General features: G+C 39.2%; 1 protein-coding gene across 15 annotated transcripts in view; it reads left to right on the forward strand.

The window, feature by feature from the left end:
* Ptpn20 (protein tyrosine phosphatase non-receptor type 20) overlaps positions 1-13,790 on the forward strand; it is a 97,970-nt gene that overhangs the window by 30,400 nt on the left and 53,780 nt on the right. For 11 of the 15 annotated variants that reach the window (XM_038349142.1, XM_038349131.1, XM_038349134.1 and 8 more), the window contains one exon: positions 1,072-1,172. In XM_038349142.1, coding sequence (XP_038205070.1) covers positions 1,072-1,172 — 101 coding nt within the window. Of the gene's footprint in view, positions 1-1,071; positions 1,198-13,790 lie in introns of all 15 variants that reach the window. The other 4 variants (XM_038349140.1, XM_038349139.1, XM_042056048.1 and 1 more) reach the window with 1 other exon arrangement.

Raw genomic sequence — 13,790 nt, forward strand, 5'->3', positions numbered from 1 at the left:
CAAAATGAAGAGAAAATAATAAAACATCAAAAGTTCCTACAGAACCAAAGAAAAAGATAGTTAAAGCAAAAAGTACATGTAAAAAACCATAGAAATCATGGTGAAAAAATAAGCAGCTGCAGTATTCTTTATGTGTGCAACAAAGAGTCTTTACTCTGGAGTGGCCCTGTAATCATCACTGTAGGAAGACTTCTCTAGACATTGACTATTAGGTCCAGACATCAGCAAGGAGGGTTGGCTAAGTGAGGCTGCATATGGAAGTTCAAGAGCCGGGCACACAGGTAAGTGAGCTGAGGACTCTCCAGGAAGTTCCCTTTCTTCAGGTCAGTGCAGTGGGTTAAATGAAACTTGTAATGGTTTGTAGTTGGAAATTTTGTCTGTCTTGTCTGGTCCCGCTTCTTTCCCACCCATTGGTCCCCATGCCACTTATAAAATTATCACTCAGAGAATTTCCACCAATAGTATTTATTAGCCAGATGGAGGAAAATTACATATTTCAGGATATGAAAGAATATATAGATTATGAGTTGTTGAAAAGCAGACAAGTCATAGTTAATTCTGAACAGGAACACGTAAGGAATGATAAGGAAGGTTGACAATCTCAGCATTTGTTTTCAAAGAGTAAGTTCTGATTTATATTTTGTAGGGGTGGTTATTGCTTTACAGGAAGGAAGAGAATTGGATAATGACTGCCTGAGGGAAATGACTCAGTGATCTGTAGTGAATGGATGGTAGAAATTGTCTAAGAACCTATTAGTGGCTTCTAAATTGGTCTTCAGAGTCCCAGCTGTTCTATACTTGTTGCCTAACTAAGGGAGAAGAGAGGATACTAGGTGGGTTGGCTAAAGGGTTTGCAAGCCCAGTGCAAGGGAGATAAGGTTTCTGGTCAGGCTCTAGAAGTTTAGACTTATCCTAGAAGGGAGTCACTTAGAGGTGGTGAGAGCGGGAGTGCTGGGAATACATGGCTGCGCTGGAATGAAGGTGGATGTCTATTGAACAATGGGATTGTGATCGAGTCCTTTCAAAGTGTACATGTTATCTGGTCTCTATCTTGTGTGTGTTTCCTTCTAGTGAGAGTGATGAGACTGTGTGGAATGCCAGCGACCTCTCGCAGAACAGTGTGGACACAGAGCCTGCAGGGCCATCGAAGACTGTCTCCCCACGGCTTCCTGGTATGCTATTGCACCATTGGTGCAAGTAAGTTCTTAAAGGGTATGCACAAAGATATGCTCAATAAGACATGAAAGGAAGAGCTACGGTAAATTTTTTAATGTGAAGACAAATTTTTAAAGATTTTATTTTTTGTATTTGTTTGTATTACTTACCAGCCACAATTGCCCCCTCCCTTCTCCCCTCCTGTTCCCTCCCCGCCGCATACTCCCCACCTACTCCTCCTCTCCTCTCCATTCAGAAAGGGTAAGGCCTCCCATGGAAGTAACAAAGCATGGCATACCAAGTTGAGGCAGGACCAAGCTCCTCCCCCTTGCATCAAGACTGGCCAGGGCATCCTACCACAGGAAATAGGTTTTGAAGAGCCAGCTCATGCGTCAGGGACAGATCCTGAACCCACTTCTAGGCCAAACTACACAACTGTTACCCACATGCAGAAAGCCTAGGTCGTCAGTCCTATGCCAACTCTCTAGCTGTTGGTCCAGATTCTGTGAGCTCCCACAAGCTTAGGTCAGCTGTCTCTGTGGGTTTCCCCATTATGATCTTGACTCCCCTTTGCTCATATAATCCCTCCTCCCTCTCTTCAGCTAAAGGTGTTAATCAGCTGTAGGAGTTCCCTGGTAGATTTTTTGGGGTCACATATGCATACTATCATATGACCTGCAAATGGTGAAGGGTTGACTTTTTCTTTTTTCTTTTTTTTTTGTTTTTCTTTTTTTTTTTTTTTTGGTTTTTTCGAGACAGGGTTTCTCGAAAAACAGGCTTTTTTAGAGCCTGTCCTGGAACTAGCTCTTGTAGACCAGGCTGGCCTCGAACTCACAGAGATCCGCCTGCCTCTGCCTCCCGAGTGCTGGGATTAAAGGCGTGCGCCACCACCGCCCGGCTGACTTTTTCTTTTACAATTTGTATCCCCTTGATCTCCTTTTGTTGTCTTACAGCTCTAGCTAGAACTTCAAGTACTATACTAAATAGATATGGAGAGAGTGGGCAGCCTTGTCTAGTCTCTGATTTTATGGAATTGCTTTGAGTTTCTGGTGTGGGAGGTCCTTCTATCTATGTGTTGCTTTTATTGGTTAATTGCTAAAGAAACTGGCTTGACTGATAGGATAGATAGAGTAGTGCAAGGTGGCGAATGTTGGGAGAAAGAAGGCAGAGTCAAAGAGAAGCCATGTAGCCCCCACCAGAGACAGATGCCAGAACTTTACCTGTAAGCCACAGTCTTGTGGCAATACACAGATTAATAGAGATGGGTTAATTTAAGATAAGAGTTAGCCAGAAATACGCTTAAGCTATTGACCAAACAGTATTGCAAATAATATGGTTTCTATGTGATTATTTCGGGATTGAGCAGCTGGGAACAACAAGCAGGCTCTTAGAACAAGTTTCTTTGTGTTTAGTTTGATGTTTGCTGTTAGCTTGTTGTATATTGCCTTTGTTATGTTTAGGTATGTTCCTTGTATCCCTCCCTGTTCTCCCCAGAACCTTTATCATGAAGGGGTGTTGGATTTTGTCAAAGGCTTTTTTCAGCACCTAATGAGATGATTATATGGTTTTGTTCCTTCAGTATATTTATATGGTGAATTACACTGACAGATTTTTGTGTGCTGAACCATCCCTGCATCTCTGAGATGAAGCCTACTTGATCATGGTGGTTGATTTTTTTTGATGTGTTCTTGGATTCTGTTTGCCAGTATTTCATTGAGTATTTTTGCATCAATGTTCATGAGGGAGATTGGTTTGTAATTCTCTTTCTTTGTTGCTTCTTTGTGTGGTTTGGGTATCAGGGTAACTGACCTAATAAAAAGAATTTGGCAATATTGCTTCTGTTTCTATTGTGTGACAATTTGAGGAGTATTGGTATTAGCTCTTCTTTGAAATGCTGATAGAATTCTGTGCTAAAACCATCTGGCCCTGGGCTTTTTTTGGTTGGGAGATTTTTATTTATATTTATTTTTAAATTTTTTCCAGCAGATTATTTTTTATTACTTTATAAATATTACCAATCAAAATTTCCACTTCCTCCCCTCCTCCCACTTCCCTCCCGCTCCCCTACTCACCTTTCCCTCTCCCCCTCTAGTCCTAAGAGAGGACAGGGTACCCTGCCCTGTGGGAAGTCCAAGGCCCTGTCCTCCATCCAGGCTTAGGAAGGTATGCATCCAAATAGAATAGGATCCCAAAAAAGCCAGTACATGCAGTAGAGACAAATCCCAGTGCCATTATCATTGGCTTCTCAGTCTGCCCCAACTGTCAGCCACATTCAGAGGGTCCAGTTTGATTCCATGTTCATTCAGTCCCAGTCCAGCTGGATTTGGTGAGCTTCCATTAGCTCAGGCACACTGTCTCAGTGGGTGGACCAACCCCTCATGGTCCTGACTTCCTTGCTCATCTTCTCCCTTCTTCCACTATTCAGCTGGACTTTGGGAGCTCAGTCCAGTGCTTTGATGTGGGTATCTGTCTCTATCTCCATCCGTTGCCAGAAGAAAGTTCTATAGTGATATTCAAGACAGTCATCAATCAGTCTGACTAGAGGACAAGGCCAGTTCAGGCACCCTTTCCTCCACTGTCCAGGGTCCTAGGTGGGGACATCCCCGTGGACTCCTGGGAGCCCCTCTAGAGCCAAGCCTCTTGCCAACCCCAAAATGGCTCCCTTAATTAAGATATCTTCTTCCCTGCTCCCATATCTGTCCTTCCTCCATCTCAACCATCCCACTCCCCAAAGCTCTCTCCAACCCTTCCCTATCCCTTCTCTCTCCCCCTCTACCCCCTTCTCTCTACCCCACTTCCACCCCCATGCTGCCAACTTTTGCCTGGTGATCTTGTCTGCTTCCAATTTCCAGGAGGATCTATATATGTTTTTCTTTGGGTTCACCTTATTACTTAGCTTTTCTAGGATTATGAACTATAGGCTCAATGTCCTTTGTTTATGGCTAGAATCCACTAATGACTGAGCACATACCATATTCATCTTTTTGGCTCTGGGTTATCTCACTCAGGATAGCGTTTTCTATTTCCATCCATTTGCATGCAAAATTCAAGATGTCATTGTTTTTTACCCCTGAGTAGTACTCTAATGTGTAGATGTGCCATACTTTCTTTATCCATTCTTCCATTGAGGGGCATCTAGGTTGTTTCCAGGTTCTGGCTATTACAAATAATGCTGCTATGAACATAGTTGAACAAATGCTTTTTTAGTATGATTGGGCATCTTTTGGGTATATTCCCAAGAGTGATATTGCTGGATCCTGAGGTAGGTTGACTCCCAATTTTCTGAGAAACTGCCACACTGATTTTCAAAGTGGTTGGGAGATTTTTTTTTAGTGACTTTTTGTTTCCTTAGGAGTTATAGGTCTATTTAAATTGTTTGTCTGGCCTTGGTTTAATTTTGGTATGTGTTACTTATCAAGAAGGTTGTCTATTTCTTTTAGATTTTCAAATTTTGTAGTGTACAGGTTTTTGAAGTATGACCTAAAGATTCTCTGGATTTCCTCAGAATCTGTTGTTAAGTCTCCCTTTTAATTTCTGATTTTGCTAATTTGGATATGCACTCTCTGCCTTTTGGTTAGTTTGCATAAGAGTTTGTTTATCTTATTTTCTCAAAGAACCAACTCGTAGTTTCATTGATTCTTTGTATTATTCTGTTTCCTTTTTATTGATTTCTGCCCAGAGTTTGATTACTTTCTGCTATTCACTCCCCCTGGTTGAGTTTCCTTCTTTTTGTTCTAGAGCTTTCATGTGTGCTGTTAAGTCACTTGTGTGATATTTCTCCAAATCTTTATGTAGTCACTTTCCTCTTAGCACTGCTTTCATTGTGTCCCATAAGTTTGTTGTGAATTCACTTTCAATGAATTCTAGGAAGTCTTTAATTTCTTTATTTCTTCATTGACCCAGTGGTGATTCAGTGGAGAGCTGTTCAGTTTCTATGAGTTTGTGTGCTTTCTGTAGTTTTTGTTGTTGAACTCTAACTCATGGTGGTCTGATAAGATACAAGCAGTTATTCCAATTTTTTTTGTCTTTTGAGATTCTCTTTATGACTGAGTATGTGATCAGTTTTAGAGAAGGTTCTGAGAAGAAGGTATATTGTTTTGTGTTTGGGTGAAATGTTCTATAGATGTCTATTAAGTCCATTTGAGTCATAACATCTGTTAGTTTCCTTGATTTTCTGTTAAGTTTCTGTCTGACAAACCTGTCCATTGATGACAGTGGGGTGTTGAAGTCTCCCTCTATTAATTTGCAAGGTTTGATGTGTGATTTAAGCTTTAGTAATGTTTATTCTACAAATGTGGATGCCCTTGTATTTGGGGCATAGATGCTCAGAATTGAGACTTCATCTTGATGGATTTTTCCAGTGATGAATATGAAATGTCTTTCTCCATCTCTTTTGATTAATTTTAGTTTGAAGTCTATTTTGTTAGATATTAGGATAGCTACAATGGCTTGCTTCTTAGGTCCATTTGTTTCCCCAACTCTTTACTCTGAAGTAATGTCTGTCTTTGAAGTTGAGGTATGTTTTTTGTATGCAGCAGAAAGATGGATTCTGTCTTTATATTTATTCTGTTTGCCTGTGTCCTTTTATTGGTGAATTGAGTTCATTGATATTAGGAGATGTTATTGACCAGTTATTGTTAATTCCTGTTATTTTTTTGGTTTTGGTGGTGGTGGTAGTGTGTGTTTTCCCCTTCTTTGGATTTTGCTGTTGTGAGATTATTTATTGCCTGTGTTTTCATTGATGTAACTGAGTTCCTTGGGTTGGAGTTTTTCTTCTAGTACTTTCTGTCGTGCTGGATTTGTGAATGAGTATTGATTAAATCTGTTTTTTTTTTTCATGAAATAACTTGTTTTCTCCATCTATGTTGTTTGAAAGTTTTTCTGGGTATAGTAGTTTGGGCTGGCATCCATTGACCATTAGTGTCTGTAAAATGTCTCTCCAAGATCTTCTGGCTTTTAGAGTGGAGAGATTAGGTGTAATTCTAATAGGTCTGCCTTTATATGTTACTTGGCCTTTTTCCTTTACAGCTCTTAAAATTGTTTGTTCAGTATGTTTAGTGTTTTGATTATTATGTGTTGAGAGGATTTTTGTTTTTGGTCCAGTTTATTTGATGTTCTGTAAGCTTTTTGTACTTTTATAGGCATTGTGGGAGAATCTTCTGTTTGTGTTGATTTCATTCGTTAATAAAGAAACTGCCTTGGCCCATTTAATAGGCCAGCCCTTAGGTGGGTGGAGTAGACAGAACAGGAAGAAGGAAGTGAGGTAGATGGCTCAGACAGATGCCATGCCTCTGCTCTCTGAGCCAGATGCAATGAAGCTCCGACCCAAGATGGACATAGACTAGAATCTTCCCGGTAGGCCACCCCTCGTGGTGCTACACACATTACTAAAAATGGGTTAATCAAAATGTGAGAGTTAGCCAGTAAGAAGCTGAAGCTAATGGGCCAAGCAGTGTTTAAATGAATACAATTTGTGTGTAGTTATTTTGGGGGCTAAGCTAGTTATGCCGGAGCTGGGTGGGATGAAAAGCAGGCCTGCTTACCTCATCACTACAGAATGGCTGGCGATGAGGATGGGATTCGAACCCACGTGTGCAAAGTCGTTTCCCCTTTTTCTGTTTAAACAAAAAAAAGAAGACTTTAACTTTAACATAGCAAAATTACATATAACAAAACAGTTATCAAGCAAGAATTACAGTTATAATATTTATATACGTTTTATCTTTTATCATAACAAAGGAAAACAACTATAACTATCTATCTATTCTTCAACTCCATCAAAGACTCCAGAAAGATATAATATTACCTAAGTAAATGAGAAGTAAGCAACTTTCAAACTCTAGAAATCACAGAGACATCTCGCTGCCTGGACAGTCACCCAAAGTTCCTCTGTACCATTGGGGCATCTATCTTCAGCCTTCAGGCCCACAGTATCCAGCACTTTTCCATGAAGCAGGAAATTTCAAAGACAGTTCAGTCACTATCTGCTGTGTCCTGCAGAATGTCTCACAGACTCTTTCATTAATTAGGAACCCCGAAAGATCAACTCACCTTTAGGCAAGTTCAGCAGTCCTCTCTCTGAGGGTTCTCTGTGTCCAGTTTATTCAATAGTCCAAGCAAGAGCAGTTTCTTGCCCAAATGGCTATCAAACTCCATAAGGAGCCTCTTCGATGCCTATCTTCCTCTTGAAGTAGCTGGTGCTGCCAGGAGCAGATGTGTCTCATTGTCATGAAAAGCCCTAAGTTATTAAAGCATTTGAAATGCCATATTCTGTAGTCTTTGAAAGATATTAGGAATGCCTATCTAACTGAAATATATCTCTATATATCTAGAAAATCTAACTAACATAACTACAAGCTTGACTATTATCTATGATTATTCATTAACAACCTATATTTCCTAATTATACATTACAATTTTAAAATGAACTACACAATCACAATACCTTAATCAAGATCATAAATACATATACATATAACAAAATTGACCTTAAATTTAAATCAATAAAGTAAAATTTATACCAATGTAAATTATTCATATCTATATCATTTCCCCCTTTAAATGTAAAAGAACATTTATAAACAATATTTGGGAACATGGGTGCAGTTATTTCTCTCCAAACTGCTTCATGCTGACTGGGGGTGCTTTTAATCAGATCTTTCATAATGTAACCTATGTGCTAGGTTCCTCTCAGTCATAAGTTGGGTGAAGTAATTTTCTGAAGGTGTTCACAGCAACCTTTCAGGAGGGCATGGTCTATCATACCATATTGGGATAGAAGCAATCCAACGGGTCTCATTTTCTGTAAAAATAAAAGAAGAATCTCTTTTCCAAAGTATCATATCCTTAGATCCAAATTCTGAAGTCAAGGTATTTTCAAAATATCTGTCTTGGATTAGTTCAGCAGCATTTGTAAACAAATATCTTTTAGCAGCTGTTGTTCCTTCCTCAGCATTCAAACAATTCAAAGAGAGCATAATAGCATACAGTATCAAGATTCTCTGTGTATTTTCTATCTTATTCGACTTTATTTTAACCTCTATTTCGTTTATTTTTACTTTTATTTTTTGAGACAGGTTCTCTGTATATCTTTGTCCTGGAATAACTCTGTAGACCAGGCTGTCCTTGAACTCACAGAGATCCAATTGCCTCTGCTTCCCAAGTGCTGGGATTAAAGGTGTGCTACCACACCTTGAAGTCACCGAGATCTGTTTGTCTCTGCCTCCCAAGTGTTGGGATTAAAGGTGTGTACCACCACACCCAACTACTCTCTTTTTTTTTAACTTTAAGAACTTTAACTTTTAGCCTACATATATTTTTAACACATAGTAAACCATTTAGACATTTTCTTCAACTTTGAATCTTTCTTTTACTGTATATCTCTCTTTTTGTGACCACATGAGTCTTTAATTTAGCAAACAATATTGGTAGGACTAAAGCTGTGGCTTTGACAGCTAGATCCAGCCCATTTCTTAGCTTTCTGCAATTCCAGCCTTGTGGCCAGAGCCACAGCTCTACAGTGTTTCAAGGTCCCTGCCAGCAAGCAAGCTGCAACAGTGTTAAACAACAATCAAAAGCTCCATAGTCAGGACCGCCTGCTTGAAAGAGTCAGAGTTTGCCCTGGCAGGATGGCCCAGGAAGCTGGCATTTTAAAACAGCGCAACTTTTTTCCTGCAACAGCTGAAAACCGAAAAGCATGCGGTTGGCTTTTCATCAACACTGTAAGTATTTCATGGCAGGACCTCTTAAAAGAGCTCCAGGGTTTTGCAGCTAAAGCTGAGTCAGGAAGCCTCTCTTAGATGAAAGTGCTTGCCTCCCTCTAGCAAGCAGAGCAGACCCAAGAAATTGCTGCCACCAAGAAGCCATGCTTTCCTCTATTCTTTCCCAAGCTTTCTCAGGCTTTCTGTGGATTCAGTTATCCATGTGGGTGCCATTCTGTAGTGGGTAGGCAGGCATGCTTTTCGTCCCGCCTGGCTCCCGCCCGGCTAGCTTATAACCCAAAACAACAATACACAAACTGTATTCATTTAAACATTGCCTGGCCCATTAGTTTCAGCCTCTTACTCACATCTTGATTAACCCATATCTAATAATCTGTGTAGCACCACAAAGTGGTGCCTTACCGGGAAGAATCTAGCATATGTCCATTTTGGGCCGGAGCTTCATCGCGTCTGTCCCAGAGAGCAGAGGCATGGCGATTTATTAACTTCCCTTCCCAGCATTCTGTTCTGTCTACTCCGCCCACCTAAGGGCTGGCCAATCAAGTGGGCCAGGCAGTTTCTTTATTAACCAATGAAATCAACTCAAACAGAAGACACTCCAACATCACTATGGTGAACAGAAGTGGCAAAGGTATCACCTTTGCTATTTTTTATCATTTCAGAGGAAAAGCTTGTGGTTTTTCATTATTTCTTGTGTTTTTTCCTATGGGTGTTTCATATAGAACTTTAATAAAATTATATTTTAGAGATATTGAATTGATGTTGAAAGATGTTTAATTTTTTAATGCTTGTTCTGCATAACTTGTAGTTTGATCATGCATTTTTTTCTCCTTAATCCTTTTTTGTGTTATATTACTTGAAGCATTTCTAATGCAAACAATAGTTAAATTCCAGTAATAAATCCAACTTAATTATGACCTTTTAAATATGCTGTTGAGTAACTACTCTATTACATTTGTTGAGGATCTTCACATAAATGTCCACAGTGGTATGTGTCAGTATTTGATGATGGCATCTTTATCTGACTGGACTGTCAGGATAAGTGTTCACAGTGATGTGTATCAGGGTTTCCTGATGGCATCTTTATCTGTCATTAGATTGTCAGGATAAGTGTTCATAGTGAAATGTGTCAACATATGGCATCTTCATCTGATTCTGGATTGTCAGGATAACTAATTTTATAAAAATAGTTGCTGAATATTCGACCCTTCTGGAGATTTTGGAATATTTTGAGGAAATGTTTTATTTCTTTTAACTGTATGTTAAAATTTATTTGTAAAGTTACCATGTCTAAGACTTTACTTTGAAATATTTGCATACTAATTCAGTTATATTATTAGCTATGCATCTTTTCAGATATTCTTCATCTTTGTGACTTTTTCCTTGGTAGGCATTGTGTTTCTAGGCATTTGTTTGTAGAAGGAGGAATGGGCTGTGTCCCGCCGCCTGGCTAGCTTAACCCCCAAAATAACCACACAGAAATTATATTAATTAAATTACTGCATGGCCCATTAGCTCTAGCCTCTTATTGGCTAACTCTCACATCTTGATTAACCCATCTCCATTAATGTGTATCACCACTTGACTGTGGTTTACCGGCATAAGTCTAACCAGTGTCTGTCTTGGGCAGGAGAAGCATGGCACTGCCACACTTCCCTTCTTCCCAGCATTCTGTTCTGTCTATTCTGCCCACCTAAGGGCTGCCCCATCAAAAGGCCAAGGCAGTTTCTTTATTCAGCCAATGAAAACAATACAAATACAGAAGGACCTCCTACACCATTTCCCCTTTTTCTATTTAAACAAAGAAGAAAGGCTTTCACTTTAACATAGTAAAATTACATATAACAAAACAGTTATCAAGCAAGAATTACAGTTACAATTTTATATCTATTTTATCTTTTATCATAACAAAGGAAAACTATAACTATAACTAACCATTCTTCAATCCATCAAAGACTCCAGAAGGATATAATATTACCTAAGTAAACAGGAAGTGCATTGTAAGCAACTTCCAAAACTCTAGAATTGACAGAGACATCTCGCTGCCTGGACAGTCACCCAAAGTTCTATTGGGGCATCCATCTTCCGCATACAGGCCCATAGTATCCAGCAGACATTTCGATGAAGCAGGAAATTTTAAAGATAGTTCAGTCACTTTCTTCTGTATCCTGCAGAATGTCTCACAGACTCTTTCATGAATCAGGAACCCCGAAAGATCATCTCACCTTAAGGCAAGTTCAGCAGTCCTCTTTCTGCGGGTTCTTCCTGTCCAGTTTATGCAGCAGTCCAAGCAAGAGCAGTTTCTTGCCCAAATGACTAGCAAACTCCATAAGGAGCCTCTTCAATGCCTATCTTCCTCTTGAAGTAGCTGGTGCTGCCGGTAGCATATGTGTCTCATTATCTTGAAAACTCCTAAATTATTAAACCATTTTAAATGCCATATTCTGTAGTCTTTGAAAGATATGAAGAATGCCTATCTAACTGAAATATACCTCTGTATATCTAGAAAGTCTAACTAACATGACTACAAGCTTAATATTATCGATGATTATTCATTAACAACCTATATTTCCTAATTATACATTACGTTTGTAAATGAACTACACAATCACAATGCCTTAATCAATATCAGAATACATATACATGTAACAAAATTGACCTTAAATTTAAATCACTAAAGCAAAATCCATATCAATGGAAATTATTCATATCTATATCATATCCCCCTTAAATGTAAAAGAACATTTATAAACAATATTGAGAATATGGACATAGTTATTTCTCTCCAAACTGCTTTGTGCTGAATGGGGGTGCTGTTAATTAGGTCTCTTATGGTGTATCCTGTGTGCCAGGTTCATCTCAGTTGGTAGTTGAGTGAAGTAATTTTTTTGAGGGTGTTTACAGCAACCTTTCAGGAGGGCATGGTCTATCATATCATATTGGGATAGAAGCAATCCACAGGGTCTCATTCTCTGTGAAAACAAAAGAAGAATCTCTTTTCCAAAACATCATATTCTTAGACCCAACTTCTGAAGTCAAGATACCTTTATAATATACAAGCTGGATTAGCTTAGCAATGAAATGTCTTTCTGCATTTAGCTCCTTCACGGTCAAAAAATTCAAAGAAAATACAATAATACATAGAATTCAGACTCTCTGTGAATTTTCCAGTTTTACGTGGCTTATACTTTTTACTCTATTACTTTACTCTGTCTTTTTAAAGTCTTTATCCATATTTTTTAAAGCATTAACTTTATTTTATGAGTCTCTGTGCTCTTTATCTTTTCCTAGCCTACGTACATTTATTCAACAGTGTGACCCATTTAGAGGGCTTTTATATTTGAATCTGTCCTATTGTGAACCTGTAATTCTTTACCATTCAGGAGCACTTCTTAAAATGCTAAGCATGTCTTTAAAACCTTAGCTTGTGCCATGTAGGGGTAATACAGTATCACCTGTTTCCTGCCCAGTCTAAACCTTAACTATGCTGTTATTATGATAATTATGATAGTTCCTGCCTGAGATCAGCACAGTTCAGCATGGCGGAGCTGCGTAGTGCCTCAGAGCCATTTGGTGCCCCTGAGTGGCACACAGTTCCACAGCAAGTCCACATTGCCATCAAGCAAGCCATAGCACTTTACTCAAAAACCCCATTCAAAAGTTCTGTCTCCCGTAGGAGCCAGACAGAGATTGCAATGGCAGCACAGCTAGAAACTGGTATTTTAAAACCACCACTTTCTTGTAGACCTGGCCATACTACCTATCCAGGCAGGAAGAGCTGAGCCACGGGCATGATCTCAGATATTTTTCTCCCAACCCTGAGTGGGCACACAACCAGTTGGGCCCACAAATGCTCCATAGCCAGAGTTTGCACCAGCAGCAGGGCCCAGGAAGCCTTGTTTTAAAATGGCACAGCTTTTTTCCTGCTGCTATGGCTGAGTCTGGAAAATTTCTCTGTGGTACCCCGCAAGCAAACAACAAAAAGCTGTGTTAAACTTTGTTTTTTCTGTGTTTAAATTCGAAAGTAATGGACTAAGTCATTTGGTTGAAGAAATTTTAAGACTACATTCAGGCTATGGTGTAGTTTGCTTCTCACTGCTCTTAGGCAGTTCTCCAGTGAGAGAGAACAAAAAGATTATGAAAAATGTGCAATTTGATAAAAAAAAGACCATGAGTGAGTTTAAAGTCGAATTCAGATAAGGGATTATAGAAAGAGCAGCTATAGTCTTTTGAAAAAGATTGCTGTTGGGGGGCTGGAGAGATGGCTCAGATGTTAAGAGCACCTGCTACTCTTCCAGAGGTTCTGAGTTCAGTTCCCAACAACCAGATGGTGGCTCACAGCCATCTATGATGAGAACTGGTGCCCTCTCCTGGCGAGCAAGCAGAACACTAAACATAATAAGTAAATAATATCTTTAGAAAAAGATTGATATTGATGTCATTAAAAAGAAAACTCATACTTACTTTTAGAAAATGCATGCCCTGAGGATACAACTCTACTCATTAGGGGCTCATATTGTGAAAATGAAAGTTAATTTGAAAGAAACAAGACTAACTGAAATGCTGAAAATGTATCTTAGTTATAAAGTGTTTTCCCAGGTTCAGTCACCACGGTGTACAGAGGACTATCTATGACTGTGATAGGAAGGGAACAGACTACACCTTGAGTTGGCAGCAGAACTTGGCAGTGTCATCACATGGTGCTGGTTTTACAAGCAAGACTTATAGAGTTATGGGTGTTTGTGTCAACATTTCAGAAAGCTAAAGAAGCTAAGATGTTGTGGGATGTTATTTTAACTAGGCAAAGATTTGTTTATGCTTCAGAATTTAAACTTTAATTAGCTCTGTGAAAGTATGTTACATTTGTTTCTGTTGCTTTTGTTAATGATGTAAATATCTGTTACATTTGTTTAA

This window comes from Arvicola amphibius, chromosome 12 (assembly GCF_903992535.2).
Source record: "Arvicola amphibius chromosome 12, mArvAmp1.2, whole genome shotgun sequence".
Classification (NCBI taxonomy): domain Eukaryota; kingdom Metazoa; phylum Chordata; class Mammalia; order Rodentia; family Cricetidae; genus Arvicola; species Arvicola amphibius.